The sequence below is a fragment of the Gadus chalcogrammus genome, chromosome 21 (genome assembly GCF_026213295.1).
Source record: "Gadus chalcogrammus isolate NIFS_2021 chromosome 21, NIFS_Gcha_1.0, whole genome shotgun sequence".
Taxonomy (NCBI): Eukaryota; Metazoa; Chordata; class Actinopteri; order Gadiformes; family Gadidae; genus Gadus; species Gadus chalcogrammus.
The window spans coordinates 20,316,476-20,339,916 of record NC_079432.1 but is presented as its reverse complement, the minus strand read 5'-3'; the positions used below and the strand labels follow the sequence as shown (position 1 = coordinate 20,339,916).

Below are 23,441 nucleotides of genomic sequence, written 5' to 3'. Positions count from 1 at the left end.
ACCAAAGATCCCAGAACTTTTAGTCCAAGGAACCACATTTAATAGAACAAAAGGTTCCGTCAGCACTTTGTTGTCTGCGCTTTCACTGCTGTCCAAAGACCCGCAAAGATTAGGCAAATGAGTCCACTGCCGAATGAAGAAGCGCCGCTCAGGGCCGGTAGGGGCCGGTAACACGGTCTGTCCAGTAGGGGCCGGTAACACGGTCTGTCCAGTAGGGGCCGGTAACACGGTCTGTCCAGTAGGGGCCGGTAACACGGTCTGTCTAGTAGGGGCCGGTAACACGGTCTGTCCAGTAGGGGCCGGTAACACGGTCTGTCCAGTAGGGGCCGGTAACACGGTCTGTCCAGTAGGGGCCGGTAACACGGTCTGTCCAGTAGGGGCCGGTAACACGGTCAGTAGACAATATGAGAACCACCAGTTTAAGGCCACCAGTCATCTGGGATGCAACACATGGTGAGAAGGAGTACTTCAACATGTTAGGCTAAAGCTGAACAAATATAGACCATGTGTATGCATTTTGCAGATGAATCCGTAAGCCATGGCAACTACCTGACATAAGACTTTGATTACTGTTAGTGTGTTACATTCTTTCTCAACCATGTATTTTTTTTGTCATTGTATAGCTATTTTAATATTTGAATAATTGAATTATACTTTATGTCTATTTTTCGCATTTCACGCCTAAAGACAATCCAGGGATAGGCTAGCCTTTGCTTTTGTAACCCTAATGTTAATCAACTGACTAGCTCCATTATGACTTTATACTTGTTAATACTTAATCCTTCATCTCAATGAGATCTCTATCTTCTGAGAGTCTGTTTTATAGGAACTGACCTAAACTTTAACTTACTGTCCTACACCCGAAAATGTATCCATAAATCTTGGACGGATAATAATATAAGTTAGCGGGCATGTTAGTTAGTTATATTTTGGTGTAAAGCGAGAAAAGTATTATTATTATACTATTGCAAACAAACACATCCCGGTTCTATCCCGGTCCTATGCAGCTCGTGGGCGTGTCTCGCCAGTGCAGCTCACGTCCCACGTAAGACCACGTCCTAAAGGTTAGGCAAGGTCCTACAGGTTAAACCAAGTCCTACGGGTTAAACCAGCTCCTACAGGTTAAACCAGGTCCTACGGGTTAAACCAGGTCCTACAGGTTAAACCAGGTCCTACAGGTTAAACCAGGTTAAACCAGGTCCTACGGGTTAAACCAGGTCCTACAGGTTAAACCAGGTCCTACGGGTTAAACCAGGTCCTACAGGTCCTACGGCTTAAACTTGGTCCTACGGGTTAAACCAGGTCCTACGGGTTGGACCAGGTCCTACAGGTTAAACCAGGTACTACACGTTGGACCAGGTCCTACACGTTGGACCAGGTCCTATAGGTTAAACCAGGTCCTACACGTTGCACCAGGTACTACACGTTGGACCAGGGGTTGACAGTTGTTTTTCATTGGTGGCCACATAATAAAATCGGAATGCCTTTGAGGGCCAAGGAAATTCTGTCTTGTCTTAATCATTTGATTGGACTATAGAAAATATATTGCTGTAACCCTTCCTAAGCATTTGTAATTAAAAGTCACCATGTGCACAACATAATTACAGATTGCAGTTTGGTTTAAAAATAACTATATACTGTATATATTTTTAAACCTATCTGTATCTGTACCAAGTGCACTGAACTTGAAGAGGTGTATTGGAGTGCATCCACATTTGATAATGCAGCAACCGACACAGATAAAAAAGTGGGAGGAGTTAAGCCTCTGATGGGCTTGAACAAGTGCACTGAATACCTGATGTGGCTCTGCGCAGCAGAGCCGACAGGTGTTCATCACTGAGAGTGGATCTGTGTCTAGACTTGTTATATTTCATCAATGAGAAAGTTGAATGACGCTGAACAACCTCATGCTCATCGACCAGACGAACAGCAGTTTTCCCAATAAAAGACCTTCTCCCGTGTTTTTGGATATCTAACTGCTCAAGTAGTTTTTAAAATAAAAGCTTTATGAATAATTAAATAAAATGTATTATTAAGTATGAATCTATTTTCTTTCTTTGTTTTCATGAATCGTTTTTTTCTTTTCAACTCGTGGGTCACCCAGAACATGATGCCCATGTCTGGGTTACACCATGTCCTATACGAGCGATTCTGTCCGGAGAAAAGAGGGTCTGCGGCTGAGGGACCCTGTCTTGGGCTCCTTCTCAGTTGACGGGACACTGCTGGCCGTTAGGAGGGCCGAGGGGTCCAGTGTCACCCTCTGAGACCGGGACTAGAGCTTACCAATTCTATGTACCTGACGGTAGCCCAAGTCAGGTGACTGCAATGTAGATAGAGAATTGGTGAATCATTAACTACCTCGAACAACCCCCATCTTCTGTCAACAGGACAAGGCTGAGCAGGACTCTGGAGGTCCGAGTCCACGGAGGGTTAATACTGAGTCCCAGGGGAGCCTGACTGTTTTATTCAAGGGTATCGTGCTTACATGACTTGATTCCGATTTCATCAGTTATCCTCTCGTCAGCGACCGGATTTGGATCCCTTATGATGTTATTTCAACTTTCGACAACCGTTCTGTGATTAAAAGAACAACATTGGACCTTTATCTTCACACTATTATATCCGTTATTGATGATATTTGTTAATTCAGATCGTTGTTAATGATCCATAATTAATGTTACTATGAAACCAAGTGGAGGAGGTTCACTGGAGGATGGACCGTTTGGTGTTCATACTCTCCCCGTCCCGGAGCCTACGGTCCGGACGCCCTATGACAAGAAGGAGGAGGAGGACTCTGCTGTCAAGTCAGGTGAGGAGCCACCAACCAGAGGAAATATGCATTACACTGTTCTTTATGCTGGGCTGCAATTCAATGCGGAGGTCGGCATCATACAGGTTCTGCAGACTTGTTTTTACGTTTGGTTCGATTCTAGTTGACCCTCTAGCCACCGTCTTATAGATCCTAACTGAACAGATCCCGTCTGTTCCATTCTTACTTCATTTCTGAAACATCTGCTACCTCATTTAAGCATGATCCGCCAACTTGTTTCTGGTTGGTGTGTATGTGTTGTGGCTCCTGTTGGGAGTGATGGTTCTCCCTTCGTCTCCCTTCCAGAGGCGGAGGAGAGCAGCGACAGACCGCATCCCACTGAGCTGTCCGTCCACAACCCCATTCCCAGGAAGAACATAACTCAGATCATTAAAGACAAGAAGAAACAGACCCAACTCACTCTGCAGTGGTAGGCCTATATATTTATCACTGAAGAGCACTTGAATATACTGCAGCATATACTGATAGGCCCTTTAAATATTAATTGTTCAAGTCATATTGCAGTGATGCCTTATCAATGTAATATGACTTTATAAATTATTATTAATTCAGACGGTGAACAAGTAAAGCAATGATGCAGCACACAAAATTACAATAGCAAAGAAAATCCTGGGTAAGAATGATCATCATCATCATAGTTTTGCAAACTTAAACAAACTAAACAACTAACAATGTTCATTAGCCTACGTTTTGTGGATGGGATTACAATTTAGGAATTCAAGCTATAGGCTAATATGAGGAATGAATCCATCAACCTGGTATAGTGGATCATAATCGTATGGGATCACTGTGTAATAGCTATTGATTTGATCTGGGCTTAAGGCTCGAGGACAACTACATGGTGTGTGAAGGCGTGTGCCTCCCCCGCTGCATCCTCTACGCACATTACCTGGACTTCTGCCGCAAGGACAAGCTGGACCCGGCATGTGCTGCTACTTTTGGAAAGGTGTGTGTGTGTGTGTGTGTGTGTGTGTGTGTGTGTGTGTGTGTGTGTGTGTGTGTGTGTGTGTGTGTGTGTGTGTGTGTGTGTGTGTGTGTGTGTGTGTGTGTGTGTGTGTGTGTGTGTGTGTGTGTGTGTGTGTGCGTGCGTGCGTGCGTGCGTGCGTGCGTGCGTGCGTGCGCAAATTGAAAGAGTACAAGCATTTGTAGCGATTGTCTTGCCAGCTCCTTAGAAGAGGCAATGCCTTTGGATGAGCATCTTCCATTATATATACAGTATATATATATATATATATATATATATATTGACTATATTTATATATATATATATATATATATATATATATGTGTAAAGTATATATATTGTATATATATATAGTCTATATATTTAAGCAATAGATCACGCCAGGCTGTGGTATGTGCTCATTATACCACTGTTAAGGGGCGTTGTCCGGCCCCGACGCGCAGCGGAGGGCCGGCGACCCCCTTCACAGTGGTATAATGAGCACATGCCACTGACTGAAGTGATCTATTGCTTTTATACAACGGTTACTGTTATGGCGAAACGAAAGTCATAGACGCACTACATTTAAAAAGAAACCAAGAAAGTCAAAGTAGCCGTTTTATTAAAGACTACCAAAAAGTAGTCCCTCCTGGCTGCCGCTATGCATCGACGGTCGCTATGCAACACACATAGCGTCCCTCCGAGAGAAGGCTCCGATAGAGCGGTTCGCCGGCAATTTATCCTATGGAGCAGTTCACTCGCCGATTTTAGACTTCAGTGAACTGTGCTATTGCTTTTATACAACTGTTAAAATTATGGCAAAATGACTTCACACACACACACTAGTAAAAATACGGTTGTATTCTTTGACACTTTCCACTTCAAGGCGCGGAGTGATACTTTCACAAAATGATTGGGCGTCATAGCAGTTATGTATACGCTCATTATACAACAGTTAGGAACCAATCAGATCGCTGGATTCAGGCCCCCCGTTGTATAAATATAAATATATATATAGTCAATATATATATACTATATCTAGTCTATATATATATATATATATATATATATATAATATATATATATATATATATATAGTCTATATATATATAGTCTATAATGGAAGATTTGATGGAACCAAGGAGCTGTTGGCTAGAAGTTAAACCCCATATTTATATATATATATATATATATATATAAGGTGTTCTATCGCCAATGTACGCACCCTGCCGGCAAAATAGTTCATGGCAAAAAGTGTAAACATTGGAACCAGTTGTCTGAGTTTGGACTGCTTTAGCCATAACGTCGGATAATAACCTCTGCTTCTATACAGACCATCCGTCAGAAGTTTCCTCTCCTAACAACCAGACGTCTTGGCACTAGAGGACACTCAAAGTAAGCAAACAAAAACCTTTTTTTTTTCCTTTCTTTTAATGGGAATTTTCTGATGAGGGGAAGTGCTTCTGCATTTTCTCTGAACATAAGTCATTCATATTTAGTACAATTATTACCCAACTGAACCATTCTGCAGGTATCATTACTATGGCATTGGCATCAAAGAAAGTAGTGCCTACTACCACTCAGTCTACTCAGGGAAGGGGCTGACCAGGTAAGACCAAGCTTTGAGCTTCATCTAATAGCAGAAGCAGCCCATACGTTCAGCTGTTATATACCTCATATATCTTCACCAGAGGGGCTGCTGGTTTGTGGCTTTATTCAGAGACATGTTTCTTCTTAATATGTAGTGGTTTTCTTTCGTTTTATAATCTTAGATTTTCTGGAAGCAAGCTTAAGAATGAGGTAAGAATCAATAATAATTCTTTAATAAATGGCAAACATTGATTGCAGAAGGCCATAAAACAAGTTGTGTTTGACAGGGTGGCTTCACAAGGAAATACTCCCTGAGTTCTAAAACAGGAACGTTGCTCCCAGAATTCCCCAGCGCCCAGCACCTCCTGCTACAGGGAAACATCCCCAGAGAAAAGGTTGGCTCCTTTCCCGATAACCGTGTAACAAACATGTAGAGCCTGCTTGGGATTTGCTACAGCTTCCCAATCTGTAAAGTATGTCTTTGAACAATAATGATTGCCAGAGATTATTAAAAGTAGACATGGTATTCATACTATTCCTATCCTGCAGCTTCGATGATGACCTATGAAATATTACTCCTTGGGATTTCTTTGTCCAGTAAAGAAGCATGTTTTCAACTATTTGTAAATATCCAATTTTCCCTCCATTTGTAGGTGGACACTCTAATCATGATGTACAAAACCCATTGTCAGTGCATCCTGGACAATGCAATTAATGTAAACTTTGAAGAGGTAACCCTTTTATTAAAGTAAACACTAATATTTGAAATACATAATTTTTATTTTAAGTAGTATGTTGTAATTTTACGGCTACTATTATGTGTCAATGTTGCTCAACCAGTAAATTCTCTCTCTAAAGTTAGCCCACGTAGTGACAGCATTTCAACATCGTTGAGTACTTGAGAAGATGAATCATCTTTGAGGCCGTAAGGAGTTATTGCTCCTGTCCATGTTACACCCACCACAACATGGTCAGTTAAGAGGAATGGCTCCTGACCATATTACACCCACACCGACATGGTCAAAGTTGTGCTTGCGTCTGATGTGTTACAGATACAGAACTTCCTGCTCCATTTCTGGCAAGGTATGCCGGACCACCTTTTGCCCCTGCTGGAGAACTCTGTGATTATGGATATCTTCTGTGTGTGTGACTCCATTCTTTATAAGGTTACCTTTTTTCTCCCTTTTAACAGTTTAACTTGTTAGAACATAAAAAAAGTGTTATAAATCCATAATATTTTCCCCTTATTTTCAAGACTAGCATTTTTATTATGGCGAACCTCAGCAAAACCATTTGTAGTTATCAGATAAAATCCCATTAGCCTAGCCTTTGTACAGATCAGATAGAAGAACCTCATCCTTTGCGGTGATCAGATAGAATAAACCTTTGTAGTGATTGATTGAAGAACCTCAGCCTTGGTACTGAACAGAAAGATAAAACCTCAGCCTTTTGAGGATATCGTATAGAATAACCACAGCATAGCCTTTTATATTGATCAGATAGAATAATTGTAGCACTGCCCTTTGTAATGATCAGAAAAAAGAACCTTTGGTAGTGATCTGATAGAAGAACCTCAGCAAAGCCTTTTGTAGTGATAGGAACAGCACTAGGTATTAGTAGTGCCTCATGGCTAAATGAGAATCTTCGTGCAAATCTCTCATCACATTGTCCTCCAATATTCCATGAAAAAGCATTATGTTGCAATCCATACCAAATGAAAAAAAAATCATACCATGAAATAACACTTTATTACATACCATGAAATGACATTATTCCATGATATTTTGTCAGGTGCTCACTGACGTGCTCATTCCTGCTACCATGCAAGAGATGCCTGAAAGGTTTGTCACTTGAATCTAATGCATAATTGCTCTGCATTCACTAGAAGCAGCTGTAAACAGTCTGTGAGTATAGGAAATGTTAGCTGAAATTGCATCATGTGAAATCATATTTGCTCAATAGTTTGTTGGCAGACATCCGTAACTTTGCCAAGCACTGGGAGCACTGGCTCACTTCGTCTCTGGAGAATCTCCCAGAATGCCTTGCAGCAAAGAAACTGCCCATTGCACACCGCTTCATCTCATCTCTGAAGAGACAGAGTTCCTTTCTGCATCTGGCGCAGGTACAGCCGAAAGGAGAGTTGAGAAATTATGTAAAATAAGGTGATAGGGACCGTGGTTCTTGTAGGCAATAGTGGCAGAACAGCCCTTCTCTGACCATTATTTAACACACATATGACTGGGTTTAATTGACTTCCATGACACTACGTTTGCACAGTAGCTTAACTTCTAGTAAGACATGAAGGAGAGTCAATAGAGGGACAACTCTAATCCATTGGTTCCAAACTTTGTTGTATTATAGCTCATGGCCTCTGATCTTCTGAGAGGATGGTATTCTATGGTCCATTCAACCTACAGATGGGTGGAATAAATGTGTGCTGTCTTGTTCCTTGCCAATGAACCCCTCTATCCCTTCTTTTGTCTTCTGTTCCCAGATCGCCCGGCCAGCCCTGTTCGACCAGGCAGTGGTGAACAGTATGGTGACGGACATGGAAAAGGTGGAGCTGAGCACCATCAGTGTTCAGCCACTCCTGGGCATCACTGCTGCAGGAGAGCATGCTGACACTGATGTCTACTCAGAGTGTAAGAGTCACTATAGGTCTGGTTACAGATCCTTACCAACCAGCTGTTACTGTCGGCTCATATTTCATATTCTCTAATGGAGCACACAAATTTGAATTGCAATTTCTATTTGTTTCTTTGGCTTTTCTGCGTATAATATGCAGACTGCCGATCAGGCTGCGTCACAAGGTGGTACGTTGCTAGATAAATAAGGAGTTCAGGGAAGTGCTGCCACGTTCTGGGGGATATATTAAAAGGGTGTTTTAGTTACTGTTCACCACACACACACACACACACACACACACACACACACACACACACACACACACACACACACACACACACACACACACACACACACACACACACACGTACATAAACACACACAAAAAATACAGTGTCTAATGCAGTCGTTTCTATCCCTCTCCTTTGTCTTGAGATAGATGACTCCATCGCAGTCTTCCAGGAGCTCAAAGACCTGCTAAAGAACAATGCCACTGTTGAGTCCTTCATCGAATGGCTCGACACTGTTGTGGAACAGAAAGTAATCAAGGTATTGATTGGCAGAAGCTGTGTAGAGGTCTGAACGTATGAGCACACAGATAGTGCTTCATTTTAAAAAGACAGCCATGCTAAGGAACACCATTTTACTAAGGAACATTTTTCCATTCAATCGTAATCATAATTAGAATCTGTAATATTTGAGAGGCAAATAATGAATCTCCAAATATCTTCTGTGTCTCTTGCACTCTGTCTTTGTGATGTCAGCCGGGTCAACACAGCAGTCGGTCGGTCAAAAGACGAGCACAAGACTTCCTGCTGCGCTGGAGCTTCCTAGGAGCCCGAGTGATGCACAGCCTCACTCTCAACAACGCCTGCAGCTTTGGTACGACCCAGGGCCCTCAGCAGCTCCAGTAGAAACACACGTATGGCTTCCTTAAAGGGCTACCAGAGCTAGGCCTAATAACTGAGTGAAAGTAAGTGCTCTTGTTAGAGTAAGTAGTACACACTCAAGCTCTAGCCAGATGAGTTGTTTGTTTTAAATTGAAGCAGATTGCTACAATGGTGCCATAAACGTATGCTAATAATGAACGTCCCTGCTTTGCCTAAACGGTCCTTTTATCAGGTAACATGCTTTCTGTTTGAACACTAGTTTCCCTACATGTGCACACATCTGTGCATGATGAAGGAAATTATGGTGGAAACAGCTGACAGACAGAGGAACTGACAGACAGATGCTCGGACAGCCATACAGGCTCAATGTTTTAAATACACATCCCAAACTAGACCCTATAAAAATATAGTTTTAGATGAACTTGAAACACATTCTTATTATTAATAGGTATTTTATGCAGTCTATTGTAGCAAGGGCTTTGTCTACAGAACACCATGATAACTATAATTTTTCTTTTTCTCAAAAACTAAAACTCATGAATATCCTTATAAAATTAGTGCAGCAATTGTCTTGAATTCCATGGGTTACTGTGCTGTTTTAATAGTAATACTGTACTGTTTGCGTGATAAACAATCAACCAGGGGCAGACTCCTCCCGAGTCAATATGCACGCTGTGTTCGTATGTGACAGGATCACCAACAAGCAATGCAAAAATAAGCTTTGAATATGAAGTGTACTCCTAAGAGAAAAGGATTTATGTATTTTGGCACTTTGCAAGTATTCATATTTCCATCCATCCTTATTAAAATATCTAGCATACCTTTTACTGAATCCTGTTCCCAGGGTCGTTCCATCTGATCAGAATGCTGCTGGATGAATACATTCTGTTGGCATTGGAGACACAGTTCAACAATGACAAGGAGCAGGACCTACTCAATCTACTGGACAGATCCATGAGAAACGCAGGTATAGCATACACAAACACTGGGCTATGTCTGCTCACTTACACATTTGTATTATTTTTACTGCAGCTGCTGTTACTTGTCATTCTATGTATTTGTAGAGACTTCGATGCGGGTGCTGTCCGTCAGAGCCCTTGGTTATAACTTTTGTATTAAGTATTGTTTTACCCCTCAGACGCCAGTAGAGCTGCATTCATGGCCTCGCCTAGTTCCTGCTTCCTAGCCAATCGCAACAAGGCCAGCATTGCCACTGACCAATTGGTGAAGAATGAGGGTCTGGCAGCACATGCCTATATGTCTTTATCAGCCAATCAGCAACAGTGCCTTGAAGCCAGCCTTGCTGTCTATCAGAGCACAGAAAACGCTGGTTTCTCAGTTTTAGGTAAAACAAAAACCCATTTATTTGAACCATCAATCAGGTCATAATTGTTAACTGATGTGTGTGTGAATACAGTTGGAGATTTTGCATCAAAGTTACAACCAATGCACGGCTATAAATGACTATATATATTTGTTATGCAAATAATTGTATTAACTCTTTATGCAACAACCTCCCAACACACAAAACATCCAACCACAACAACCCTGAACACACACACCTGCAGGAGCCAGCCAGCTTGAGTACTGCCAGGCTGCCTTGATGACCCCTCCCATCTCCCCCACCACGCTAGCCAACCGTGGCTCGGTCATCAACCAGGGGCCCACTGGGAGACCTCTGACCTCCAGCTCGTCTTCCACCTCTGTCCCCTGCCCGTCCTCCTCTTCCTACCTCTCCTCCTCCTCCCTCTCCATGAGTGTGGCGGGCCAGCCCGACCCCTGCACCTCCTCGTACCCGGAGGCCCTGTACCACTCCGGGCCTCCCCCCAGCTCAGGGTTCTTCCACACGTCCTCTAGCTCAACCAGCTACCAACACACACTCAGGTGGGATAGAACTTCACCTGGCATACTCTAGTATCATGGAGTGGCTTCAGTCTGTATTACTTTATCAGACGTCCAGTAATAGGAACCTTTCAGTGAGTTCAGATCCATGTTCTAACGAAGCAGCCAGTGGCTCTTGAGGGTCGACCACAGAATCTTTTGGGCTGGGAGTTGAGCCCCCTAACCTCTAGACTGCTCATACGTATACGGCTAAACATTAGGACCTATCATTTTGTGACAACGTTTCACCGCCAGAGATCAGGTCCCAGTCCCGGAGCGGGCATTGACCTCAATTCATTTCCTCTCCATCTTGTGTGCAGGCCTCATGGGCAGATGCAGTCCCCTGCTCTGTCCGGGACCTCGTCCCTGACCTATCAGCTTCCGTCTCGCTACCAGCCCTACCAAGGGCCCCATGGCCCCGGTCCCAGCCAACCTCCTCCCGTCAGCGGCCTGCTGTCCTACAGCTCTTCCTGCTCCTCGGACACGCCCCAGGCCGGTGTGGAGCGGGGGTTAGATACCCAGACCCCGGCCGGTCAGCGGATGGCCCACGTGGGGCCCTCGGGGGAGTATGGATACGTACCTGATGCTAGCCAGGCTCAGGGACACCACTATTCAGGTTGGTGCCGCTTAGCAACCTTTGCACTCCCTGTCGCTGCTTTGGTTCTGTTAATTGTTGTTCATGCATCAATTATTATTTATATTGATTTTGCAGGGTCGGAACCCCCAATCCTTTCTGTAGTTTCTACTTCCTCAAAGTTCAAAGCGCCGTAGCTTGATCAGTAATTGGGTCCTGCCCTGGCCTGGCTACCTAGTGTGGAAAATAGACTGGGAAGGAATAGAAGGAGATCACTAGACTGCAATTACGTGAAATTCAATGGAAGTAATTGACAGATTTGTGTTGTTCATCCTTTTTATTAATTATATATATATATATATATATATATATATATATATATATTTAATATATATAGGTCTGGCTCTGGATGAGATTGTTTAGAGGCATAGAGGGAGGGGACATGGTTTTGGTTGTTGAGTAGAAAAATCGCAGAAAATCGTCTTTTCTGCTCTCTCTATTTACAACTCTCAAATCATACCTACAGAATGGTCACACAAATAATTGATGTTAAATTTGTAATGTGTATGGTTTAGACCAGCTCATACCTTAAAATGATCTTGAAATATCTCTAGTCAATGCTGATCATAGTGATTTCATGTATTATCGACCCTCCCAAAAGCCCACCCATTCACACACCCCTTTAGGGGTCAATCTTACATTTTGTGACGTCAACTAAAACCCAGTATGTTGTTGCAGTATCACGAATGATTAGCAATGGCTCCCAAGAGGCGATTATGAGACACCTGCAAACACTGGCAGCAAACAGCTGGGCTCAACTGAACAGCACTTCCCCACCCCACCCAGCAGGTTACTATGGCAACAGCAGCTACATTCAGGGACAACGGATCCTGTCATCGGTGGACCAGCATGTATCCGTCATCAGCAGTGTGGCCAGCCTCCGACCCTTCCCCCCCATGTTCTCAGAGGTCCACGACCCACTCAACATCCTGGACGTCCCGGGAAGGAAAAGCCCTGCACTGTACTACGAGGAGGTTGAAGAGGCGGAAGGTAAGGTCCCGTATTCAAGAGTATGCTGAAGTCACTTCTATCGATGGTATAGCTGTCTCATGTCAAGAGGATGCTGAAGTCACTTCTATCGATGGTATAGCTGTCTCATGTCAAGAGGATGCTGAAGTCACTTCTATCGATGGTATAGCTGTCTCATATCAAGAGGATGCTGAAGTCACTTCTATTGATGGTATAGCTGTCTCATGTCAAGAGGATGCTGAAGTCACTTCTATCGATGGTATAGCTGTCTCATGTCAAGAGGATGCTGAAGTCACTTCTATCGATGGTATAGCTGTCTCATGTCAAGAGGATGCTGAAGTCACTTCTATCGATGGTATAGCTGTCTCATGTCAAGAGGATGCTGAAGTCACTTATATCGAGCGTATAGCTGTCTCATGTCAAGAGGATGCTGAAGTCACTTCTATCGATGGTATAGCTGTCTCATGTCAAGAGGATGCTGAAGTCACTTCTATCGATGGTATAGCTGTCTCATGTCAAGAGGATGCTGAAGTCACTTATATTGATGATATAGCTGTCTCATATCAAGAGGATGCTGAAGTCACTTCTATCGATGGTATAGCTGTCTCATATCAAGAGGATGCTGAAGTCACTTCTATTGATGGTATAGCTGTCTCATGTCAAGAGGATGCTGAAGTCACTTCTATTGATGGTATATCTGTCTCATATCAAGAGGATGCTGAAGTCACTTCTATTGATGGTATAGCTGTCTCATATCAAGAGCATGCTGCAGTCACTTATATTGATGGTATAGCAATCATCTAATCACACACAGGATCTACACATGTGTATTTCTTCAATCCTTCAGGTTGTCGGGGCCCAAAGCGCCAGCCTGCTCTGGGGTCCCTCTACGCGGTGGAGCCTGCAGTGCCCAGGCCCTGCATGTATGGAGGGGCCCCCCCGCCGTTCCCCCCCCAGGACCAGCTCTCCTCCTCGCTGCCTCCAATCAACACTGTGTTCATGGGCCAGGCTGCGCTGCCATGAACCACCTCCTGCGTGAGGACTTCTAAATTCCTAAACCATGTTTACCCCCGCTTCACAACACATGAAGGGTTGGTACACATTAGTGGTACATTCTGTGAGCCACAGAATGTTTTCTAAGGCTGGAGCTAAGAATACGTTTCTATCCACTAATTATACTAGATACCAAACCCTCGTTATTGATTCCCCTATTTTATTTTTGTTAGAAATTATTAGTTATTTATTTATTTTACTGTTGAGCATTTCAATATTATGTATTGTATTGATTTTACTGTAAGATATGATACTGTGGTCTAGTTTAAACAGAATAGGGTAAAATATTGGACTTCCTTATTTTTTCATTTACTGTGATAATGGTGTCAATTTAATTTGACCAATGAAATTTTGCGTTAATCATACCCTGTACATGTTGTTATTCTGATTATTACTATATCTTCACTAATTGAATAAGGAATTATTTATTAGAGCATTAATACAAGATTGGTGCAGGTTGCTTGACGTCTGCCAATGGCTAGGTCGTTCTGAAAATATACAATATTAATAATTACACTCCATCTATTGTGTTTTTTTTGTGTGCTGCCTTGTCACATTTCATGTGCTTCTGTCCTGGCCGATTGAGGCTCAGTCAGTTATAGACCCCATGACGCTATCCAATCTGGCCCCATTCAACGCCTCCTTGAAATAAAACTAAACAAACATCTGTTTAATGTTCGAACTGGGAGATACCAGTTCAGAAGACCAGGGACCAGAGTTAGCTGTGTTCTCTGTGCTCCCTGGCCCGCTGGGTACTGAGGTGCACCTTTGCAGATTGACCAGAATGTCCAGATGTCCTATATCCCTGCCGTGCAGCAAGGAGATAAGGCCCTACGACACATGCGTGAACGCATACTCACACACACACACACACACACACACACACACACACACACACACACACACACACACACACACACACACACACACACACACACACACACACACACACACAAAAGGTCAATAGAAGGGATGATGTTGCCCATTTTCACTTTGTATTATAACTCCTTGATGAGCAGATGTGACACACTGTATCCTCATAATATTAATAATAATAGTTCAGCTTGTTCATAATGCTCTAATCGGGATTCAAACTCTCAAGTTAAGGATCACCAGTACACGGAATAATCCAATTGAGCCACTGACAAACCTGAACTGCAGCCTCATTCACATGGTCAAAATGTAAATTGATAAGCACACAACATCCAGAAACCTCCAAGCACACATTTCTCAAGTGAATTAAGGGCTTCCTTAAAAGCATACAGCTGAAAAATATTTGAAATTCTGGGGAAATTAAACATTTGTAGTCACGATTTTATAGATTATTATGATGAAAGAATGTTGAGTCCAGGTCAAACTGGTAAGGAGAATTAAGGCTAGTTCATTTTGGATTATTTTTGTAGCCTGTGAATCTTTTATCATGTTTGGCTTTTCTATGAAATTGTGGGAAAAGTATTATTTTAGAGCATAAGAGCAGGGCCTTAATGATGCATCTAGTCCTAGAGATTAATATGATGAAAGAATTTTGAGTCCAGGTCAATCTAGTAAGGAGAAATAAGACTAAAACAAATTTGGGTTTTTCGACTTACGGTATCGCTGCAGTATGACTTTTACAGAATTTGGGGGGAAAAAAACTAATGGTACAGAAACAACAGAGGACCAAGCAGCTTCGCTGCTCGGACCCCTAATAATGATAAATGTTATTTAATGGCTCTCAAGGATACCGTACATTCAAAACAGATGTACAACAAAAACAGAAACACACAAGAAACAATAGAAATGAAAACAGATACAAATAAAGTGGTCAATGGGTGATGGTCTTGTGTTGATGTGTTGTTTGTGGGAAGGGAAGAGCAGGAGGGGTACGCAGATTTAAAAAGGTGAGTTTTGAGCTTTGGTTTTACCTGGGATATGGAGTCAGGAGGAGGAGGTGAGACGGGCAGACGGGACAGTGAGGTGATCAGAGGAGGAGGTGAGACGGGCAGAGGGGACAGTGAGGTGATCAGAGGAGGAGGAGGTGAGACGGGCAGACGGGACAGTGAGGTGATCAGAGGAGGAGGAGGTGAGACGGGCAGAGGGGACAGTGAGGTGATCAGAGGAGGAGGAGGTGAGACGGGCAGAGGGGACAGTGAGGTGATCGGAGGAGGAGGTGAGACGGGCAGAGGGGACAGTGAGGTGATCAGAGGAGGAGGAGGAGGTGAGACGGGCAGAGGGGACAGTGAGGTGATCGGAGGAGGTGAGACGGGCAGACGGGACAGTGAGGTGATCAGAGGAGGAGGAGGTGAGACGGGCAGACGGGACAGTGAGGTGATCAGAGGAGGAGGAGGAGGTGAGACGGGCAGAGGGGACAGTGAGGTGATCGGAGGAGGTGAGACGGGCAGACGGGACAGTGAGGTGATCAGAGGAGGAGGAGGTGAGACGGGCAGAGGGGACAGTGAGGTGATCGGAGGAGGTGAGACGGGCAGACGGGACAGTGAGGTGATCAGAGGAGGAGGTGAGACGGGCAGAGGGGACAGTGAGGTGATCAGAGGAGGAGGAGGTGAGACGGGCAGAGGGGACAGTGAGGTGATCAGAGGAGGAGGAGGAGGTGAGACGGGGAGAGGGGACAGTGAGGAGAAGGAGGAGGGGGAGGAGGTGCACGGAGGAGGAGGAGGTGGTGGAGGAGGAGGTGGAGGAGGAGGTGAGACGGGCAGAGGGGACAGTGAGGTGATCAGAGGAGGAGGTGAGACGGGCAGAGGGGACAGTGAGGTGATCAGAGGAGGAGGAGGAGGTGAGACGGGGAGAGGGGACAGTGAGGAGGAGGAGGAGGAGGTGCAAAGAGGAGGAGGTGATGGAGGAGGAGGAGGTGGAGGAGGAGGAGGTGGAGGAGGAGGAGGAGGAGAGACGGGCAGAGGGGACAGTGAGGAGGAGGAGGAGGAGGTGCACGGAGGGAGTGGCAATTGGAAGGAAGTCTGTTAGTTATGTGGGGGCAAGATTATGGATGGCTTTAAGGATTTTAAATTGAATAGAGAAATGAACCAGGAGCCAATGGAGCTGGTGAAGGACAGGGGTGGTGTGGTGAGCGGCGGGTGCTCTAGAGATGAGACGTGCTGCTGAGTTAATATTGCGGAGGTGGAAATAAGCAATGTGGGTGATGTTATCTATGTGCGATTAGAAGGAGAGTGTGCTGTCAAGGGTGAAACCAAGACTATTGATTGGAATAGAGAAGCTGTTGAATTTTGAGAGTGTGGATTTAGTACCGGTGAGAAGAAACTCAGTTTTATTGCTGTTAAGGTGTAGATAATTTGAGGAAAACCAGGTTTTACGTCAGAGACATTTAGAAAGGTGTGATGGAGGACTAGTCTGGCTGTCCCCAGACCGGGAGGCTGCCGTCCTTTTCTTCAGCACAAGAGGCGTGATCAACGGGCCTAGTTCAAATGACTCTGTACATGATTGGCTGCTTGCCGTCGCTTCCCTGTCGTCATTGTGTTAAACCAGCCAATAGCGCCCCAAGGGGAAAAGCCAGCTTGGGGGCTACCCGGTCTAATGGGCGGGGCTCCCCGGTCTAATGGGCGGGGCACCCCGGTCTAATGGGCGGGGCTACCCGGTCTAATGGGCGGGGCTCCCCGGTCTAATGGGCGGGGCTCCCCGGTCTAATGGAAGGGGCTACCCGGTCTAATGGGCGGGGCTACCCGGTCTAATGGAAGGGGCTACCCGGTCTAATGAGCGGGGCTACCCGGTCTAATGGAGGAAGGGTGGAGTCCGGTTTGGTCGAGAGCTCTAGCTCTCACCAAAGGGGTGGTCATCCGTGTACAGGTGAAATTGAATGTTAAAGTGATGGAAGATATTGCCGAGAGGGAGGAGGTAGATGATAAAAAGTAGGGGCCCAGGACCAAGTCCTGGGGAACACCTGTGGTGACAGAGGAGGGTTGGAAAGTCAAGGACATAGTTTGATGAACTGAGTGCGGCTTGAGAGGTAGGAGTGGAACCAGTTGAAGGGGGTGTGCTGAATGCCAATGGAGTCTATTGAGGAGTATGGTGTGGGGGATGGTGTCAAAGGCCACGCTCAGATCAAGCAGGATGAGGATGGTGAGGAGTCCAGGGTCAGCTACCATGAGGAGGGCATCAGTGATTTGGATGAGGGCCACTTCAGTACTATGAAGGGAGTGGAAACCAGACTGGAATTGTTCATACAGATAGTGGTGGGAATGGAGTGGAGAGGCGACAATTCTTTCTAATATTTTGGAAATGAATAGAAGGTTTGAAAGGGGTTATTGCAGCAGTTTTGAAGGGGGTGGGAACAATTCCAGTGGCTAGGGAGGAGTTAATGATGTCTGATATGAGGGGGAGCAGAGAGGGAAGGCAAGCTTTGACCAGGATTGTGGGGGGGCAGGGGGGGGGGGGGGGGGGGTCAAGGCGACAGGAGGAAGATTTGGCTTTATAATTGAGGTTGTGGGAGCGTGAAGGCAGAGAGACACCGGGTTGACAGTTAGAAATCAGAGGGTATGTGAGGGTTAGGGTTAGGGTTAGGGTTAGTGGCCGGGTGAAGGTTACTGGTGAGTTGCTGTTGGAGTTTTCAATGGTTTCTCATTGAAAAATGTCATCAAGGCGTTACAGAAGGAAGAGCAGTATAGATGGGGGGGGGGGGGGGGGGGGTCTGAGAGTGGTGATGGATGAGAAGTAGTTTGATTGGTGTGGTTAATGAAGTCCTTGTAGCGTGAGATGTGATTGTAGTAGGTGGACGGCTGTAAGTTGCCGGGGTTTGCCAGGTGCAACAGTATTAAGAATCGTGTGGATCAGTGTGAGAAACGGTGTGTGGGTACAGAAGGTTATTGATGTGTGAGGAGACAGTGTCAGGGTTAACATTCCTAATGATGCAAAATATGATGGTGCGTGGATGCTTGGTAACATAATGACATATCATGTCATTATATCATATTAGCATTGTCCTCATCATCCCTTTACCAATAGCTTATAAAGATATATTATATGAATTGTTACATTTACACTAGCAGTGATTGTAGCCAAGATAAAGATCATGAATACCTTTGTGGCCCACTAAGTGAAACATTTGTCTTGGGCTTTCACTCATGCCCTATCATGGTACTGGTACCAATAATGTCTGACTGGGTTATATATACATTCTTTACTCACTGTGTTTGATTGGGTTATATATCACTGCTTTACTCACTGTGTCTGACTGGTTTATATTTCCCTGATTTACTCACTGTGTTTGACTGGGGCGATATCCTTTATTATACAGTTCGTTACGACCCAGTAATTGGATTGGACAAGAGGCATTCGATGAGTGCTGATATAGAGAATAACAGCACTTGGACTTTTAACTATGCATGTATCACTCCGCTTTACAGGTGTTCTAATAACCGTTCGTTATTAGCGGTATTTATGTCGCTTAGATTGCAACAAACTTTGCACCGCAAAGATGAACATGTTTCCAAATTTCAGTTGAATTGCGAATGGTCGTCAGAGGAAAGAAGCCTGGATACTTCGGCGCAAACCTTGAGGTTTGCTCATATGAAATCAGTCCGTTAAGAAGACAAATTAAAGAAGGAAATGAGGCTAAGACAGTAAACATTGACATTCAGTCCGTTAAGAAGACTGAGCTGAATGCATTCTTGAGGCAGTTTTGTGGATCCATCCGGACAACTAAAGGGAAGCAGTACACCATCAGCAGCTACCATGGGCTTCGGGCAGGTTTAAACCGACATATCAACGAGCCTCCGGTTAGCTGTTTATAGAATTGAATGCAGAATTCATATCAGCTAATAATGTTTACAAAGGTGTTGTAAAAGACATTAGAAGGACAGGGCAAGACAAAACAACACACCACCCCGGATATCACCTGAAGACCAGCCCATCTTAAAATATTCTGCAGCATTAAATCAAGGCTAGGTTTGAGGAGCGAGGAAGTCCCCTCTGCCTGGTAGCATCTCTGGGAAAATACCTGTACAAAGTTCTGCCTGCTGCAAAAGTCCTCTATCTGCAGCCCAGGAGGGTACAGCTGCGACAGACAGCTTCTAGTATACCGCTGTTCCCCTCAGAGTAAACCAGCTGTCCCAAATGTGACCCAGGATGTGCAAAGAAACGTCTTCCACCAACCCCAGCCTGAGAGCCACTGCCATACAGATGCTGTCTGATGCCGGACTCTAGGCGAGGGAGATTATGGCAGTGATTGGGCATAGGCAAGATGCTTTATATAAACATACAGACACTACTGTTTGTGATTTATAATGAGCCGCGGAACATAAAAAATATAAGTTAAAAAATTGTTTGTGTTGCAGGTCTTAAAGCTCGCTTAAAAGTTACTGGAGACCATCCATGGAGAGCAGGAAACGATGGAGTTACGAACTGTCTGATCAAGCTGTTAACTCATTGGAATCACACATGCCACCAAAGCGACTGTAAAAAGACTCTTATTTCACTGGTTGCACAATAAATGGAAACATACAGATAAATATACATGATACAAAGTAGGCTAGCTGGTCTGCATTAAGTATAAACCTATACAAAGTAGCAAGCTAGTGTGTTTATGTGCTGCTTGGCAACAATCCCAGTCCAGTTAGGGATCTATATGTTTTGGCAAATAAATCATTAAATAAATAAACAAATCATAATCTGTTTTCTCTGTTAACTAATAAATGGTGCTTGTAGAACTGTTGTATAAAAGACTGTGATTATCTGTGATTATGTGATTATCTTCAGCGATTGGCCTACGGCCTCATACCTATGACCGAATCACAGCCGTGCTGATATCAGTACAACATCACTCCCTCTCTAGTGATATTGCTTAACACACTGTGTCTGACTGGGGCGATATCCTATACTCACTATGTCTGACTGGGGTGATATTCTTTACTCACTAAGTCTGACTGGGGTGATATTCTTTACTCACTAAGTCTGACTGGGGTGATATTCTTTACTCACGAAGTCTGACTGGGTCTATATCTCTGCTTTAATCACAATGTCTGAATGGGTCTATATCTTTTACACACTATGTCTGAAAGGGTCTACAGCCCGGCTTTACTCACTATGTACTCTTTGGGGTGGAGGGGGGCATTTTAGGTCCTTGTGATCTGCCAGACAGATGGCAGCATATGTAATGATTACAGAATCCCCATGTTAAAATTCTTTAATTACTAAGTCAATAATGCTTCCAACAATTGCAGGGCCTTCAGTGTAAAAACAACAGCAGGTAGAAGGCAAACTTTGAGCCAATGTTTAACTAGAGCGTCCGCATTAAGGGTGTGTGTGTGTGTGCGTGTGCGTTTGTGTGTGTGTGTGCGCGTGTGTGTGTGTTTGTGTGCGTATGCGTGTGTGTGTGTGTGTGTGTGTGCGTGTGTGTGTGTGTGTGTGTGTGTACGTATGCGTGTGCGTGTGTGTGTGTGTGTGTGTGTTTTTGTGTGTGTATGAACAAGCACAGTGCTGAGGGTACATTAAGCCTGCTCGCACATTATGTCAACAGTGGTCATGGTTTGCCTGTAGATGCAGCTCGGGTCGTCACTACACTGCTAGCCCTTCCACTCTTTATTCGACAGTTAAAACAATTAAAGGCACCCAGTGCAACTTTATGTAAACATTCAATGAAAAATAAACATTCAATTTCTAGTCTTTTTTACACGTAGTAAGTTTCAATAACTCCATACCATTACATACCGACATTCAAGCAGCAAAGATGAGACGTTGTTGTGTGGTGAGAACTGATAGAAAATCGATAACAACAACAATGCCGCCATTTTCTTTATTTTTTGTAACCTACAATAAATAAAGCAGGCTTCCTGTCAATGGAAAAATGGCTTCTCCCCACCGGCGATTGTTGTTGTTTACGTTTTTCAGTTCTCACCACACAGCGACGTCTCATCTTTGCTCCTTGAATGTCGATATGTAATGGTATGGAGTTATTGAAACTTACTACGTGTAAAAAAGACTAGAAATTGAATGTTTATTTTTAAGCCTCGAAAGTTGCACTGGGTGCCTTTAACTAAAGAAGTACATTTTAGAGAATGAATTTGATGAGAGTCGAATCAGAGTTAGAAAACATATGCCTTGCATTAGAAGTACTTGAGAATGACGGGAAATGTTATGAGAATTATATTGTATTTTTTTGTCAATACAAGGCACTGAACATGAAATAAATGAATACAATACATAAGCTTAACCAAAGAGGCCTATATATTACTTTGTCCCAAGAGGAGCCTCGCACACATGAAGGCCGACAGGTGTATCGGCAGCAGTCTGGGCCCTATACGCCCCTTCAGTGCCAGACACATGTGCCGGAAACAGATGTGGGGGCCCTCGCCCGCCTAGGCCCTGCACTTCATACCGCACACCCCTCACAGACCGGCCTCCCTCCCCTCAGTACGCCCACCCCATCGCACCGTGATGCCATGCTGCCGGGGGCCCCCGTGCTAGAAGTCTTTGTTAACGCTCCATTGCATAATATTTGACCTTGAAATAACCCCCATGAGCTGGTGGGGCAGCATCGGCAGAAAAGTTGAGAAAATAATAATGATACCAATGACAAAAGTGTCAAAAAGAGTGCCATTTAATTAAGAACAATGTGCCATTCCGATGGCAGGAGGGGGGAACAAGAATTGTAGACCAGAGCTTCAGACGCCATTGAGAGGGAGTTCCTGCGGATAGACGCCTGGTTATGAATGGCCACTTTGAGGCACTTTGGCAGAGTTTGACCTACGTATGAGAGAAGATAGAAAGGAACCCACCATCTTGAGTATCCTCTTTGTTGATGACTACTTACCGTACGTCTCTGATACCATGGGTATTTTACTTTATTTTATCACACAAAACAAGCCCCAGTGCAAAGTGTCTGCATGATGTGGCATGATGAGGCGAGCCAAGCAGAGCATTGCAAAGAGCACATGAAATACTGGGGAGGTCACTCCGCCTCTGAAACCCTTGGGAAGTTGCCATTTAGTGATCTGCATTGCTGATGCTCAATGAGCTTCATGAGGGGACTATATGAGAAGTCCATTGTTATTAACATAATCCCACTAGCGTTCCTGAAACAAAGTTATAGATAAATAATGTCACTGTATGGAAGAAAGATAACAAAAAAACGTGGATAAGGCCACATTTCAGTCTGTGATGTCACTTTATCACGACTCCCTGATGATTTTGGTGTCATGACATTTGTTACGGGGAAGGGAAAAGTTAGAGGAATTAATTGAGCTAAACTGGGACAGAAAGGCCAAAAAAAACTTCCTTAGCCGCCTCTGGATGGCTAGAGCCAACACAGGGAAAAAAGAAAAGCCAAATGGGCCAAATTAATGTTAAAGCAGAAACAAGCTCTTGATCTGGAATGGGACAGGTTGGATCTGGCCTGCAGAGACCATGCAGTTGGGGAGGTGAACGCAATCCAGGGACCAGGATTGGGCCTACTTGACCGACTTAATGCATAAACTGCACTTAAAGGGACTCTTACCTTTGTTGCATTTTTACACTTTTTTTGGATAAGGTTAAATTGGTATTAATAAGGTAATAACACTCTAATATGCAAGACAGACCCACCAGGAGTAAAAACAAACATTTATTTTACTCTCATAATATTTAGTGAAAACTTCAACCAATAAAATTCTTCGGACCGAATGACCTTATTGGCCGACAGACCTGTCTGTTTGCTGCATGGATATATAAGGTTTTCCGTCTGCTTCTTGTGGCGCATTCGGGCCCGCGTCATCAAGGCGCGTCCTCAACTAGAGGGTTTGTTTTGATTCCACGGCAGACAGTAGCGAGTAGCGACCGTAGCGACTGACGATGGCAGACCAAAGTGGTCCACGGCGTACTGAAACTGCACCATTCAGTCCGATTAGGGGACTCATCTCGGACTCAGACTCACAGAGTTACCCTCCTCTGGAGCCTCAGGAAGACCTCCAGACTGTTGGCCACCAACTGCACCATTCAGTCCGACAAGGGGACCCGATTCGGCCTCAGAAGCCAAGTGGTCCCGCTCCCCTGGATGATTCTCAGGACCTCCAGACCGTTGGCAACCAACCGCACCACTCAGTCCGA

General features: G+C 44.4%; 1 protein-coding gene across 1 annotated transcript; it reads left to right on the top strand.

Moving 5' to 3' along the window:
- Positions 1-1,732: 1,732 nt before the first annotated feature.
- On the top strand, positions 1,733-13,924 carry rfx6 (regulatory factor X, 6). The gene is made up of 20 exons (XM_056581936.1): positions 1,733-2,809; positions 3,116-3,239; positions 3,653-3,776; positions 5,107-5,168; positions 5,305-5,382; positions 5,546-5,573; positions 5,651-5,758; positions 6,017-6,094; positions 6,416-6,529; positions 7,155-7,204; positions 7,326-7,485; positions 7,858-8,005; positions 8,428-8,537; positions 8,753-8,870; positions 9,723-9,845; positions 10,017-10,223; positions 10,447-10,762; positions 11,080-11,375; positions 12,183-12,383; positions 13,210-13,924. The coding sequence occupies exons 1-20, from the start codon at positions 2,683-2,685 to the stop codon at positions 13,383-13,385; spliced, it is 2,748 nt and encodes a 915-aa protein (XP_056437911.1). The 5' UTR covers positions 1,733-2,682; the 3' UTR covers positions 13,386-13,924.
- The last annotated feature ends 9,517 nt before the right edge of the window (positions 13,925-23,441 follow it).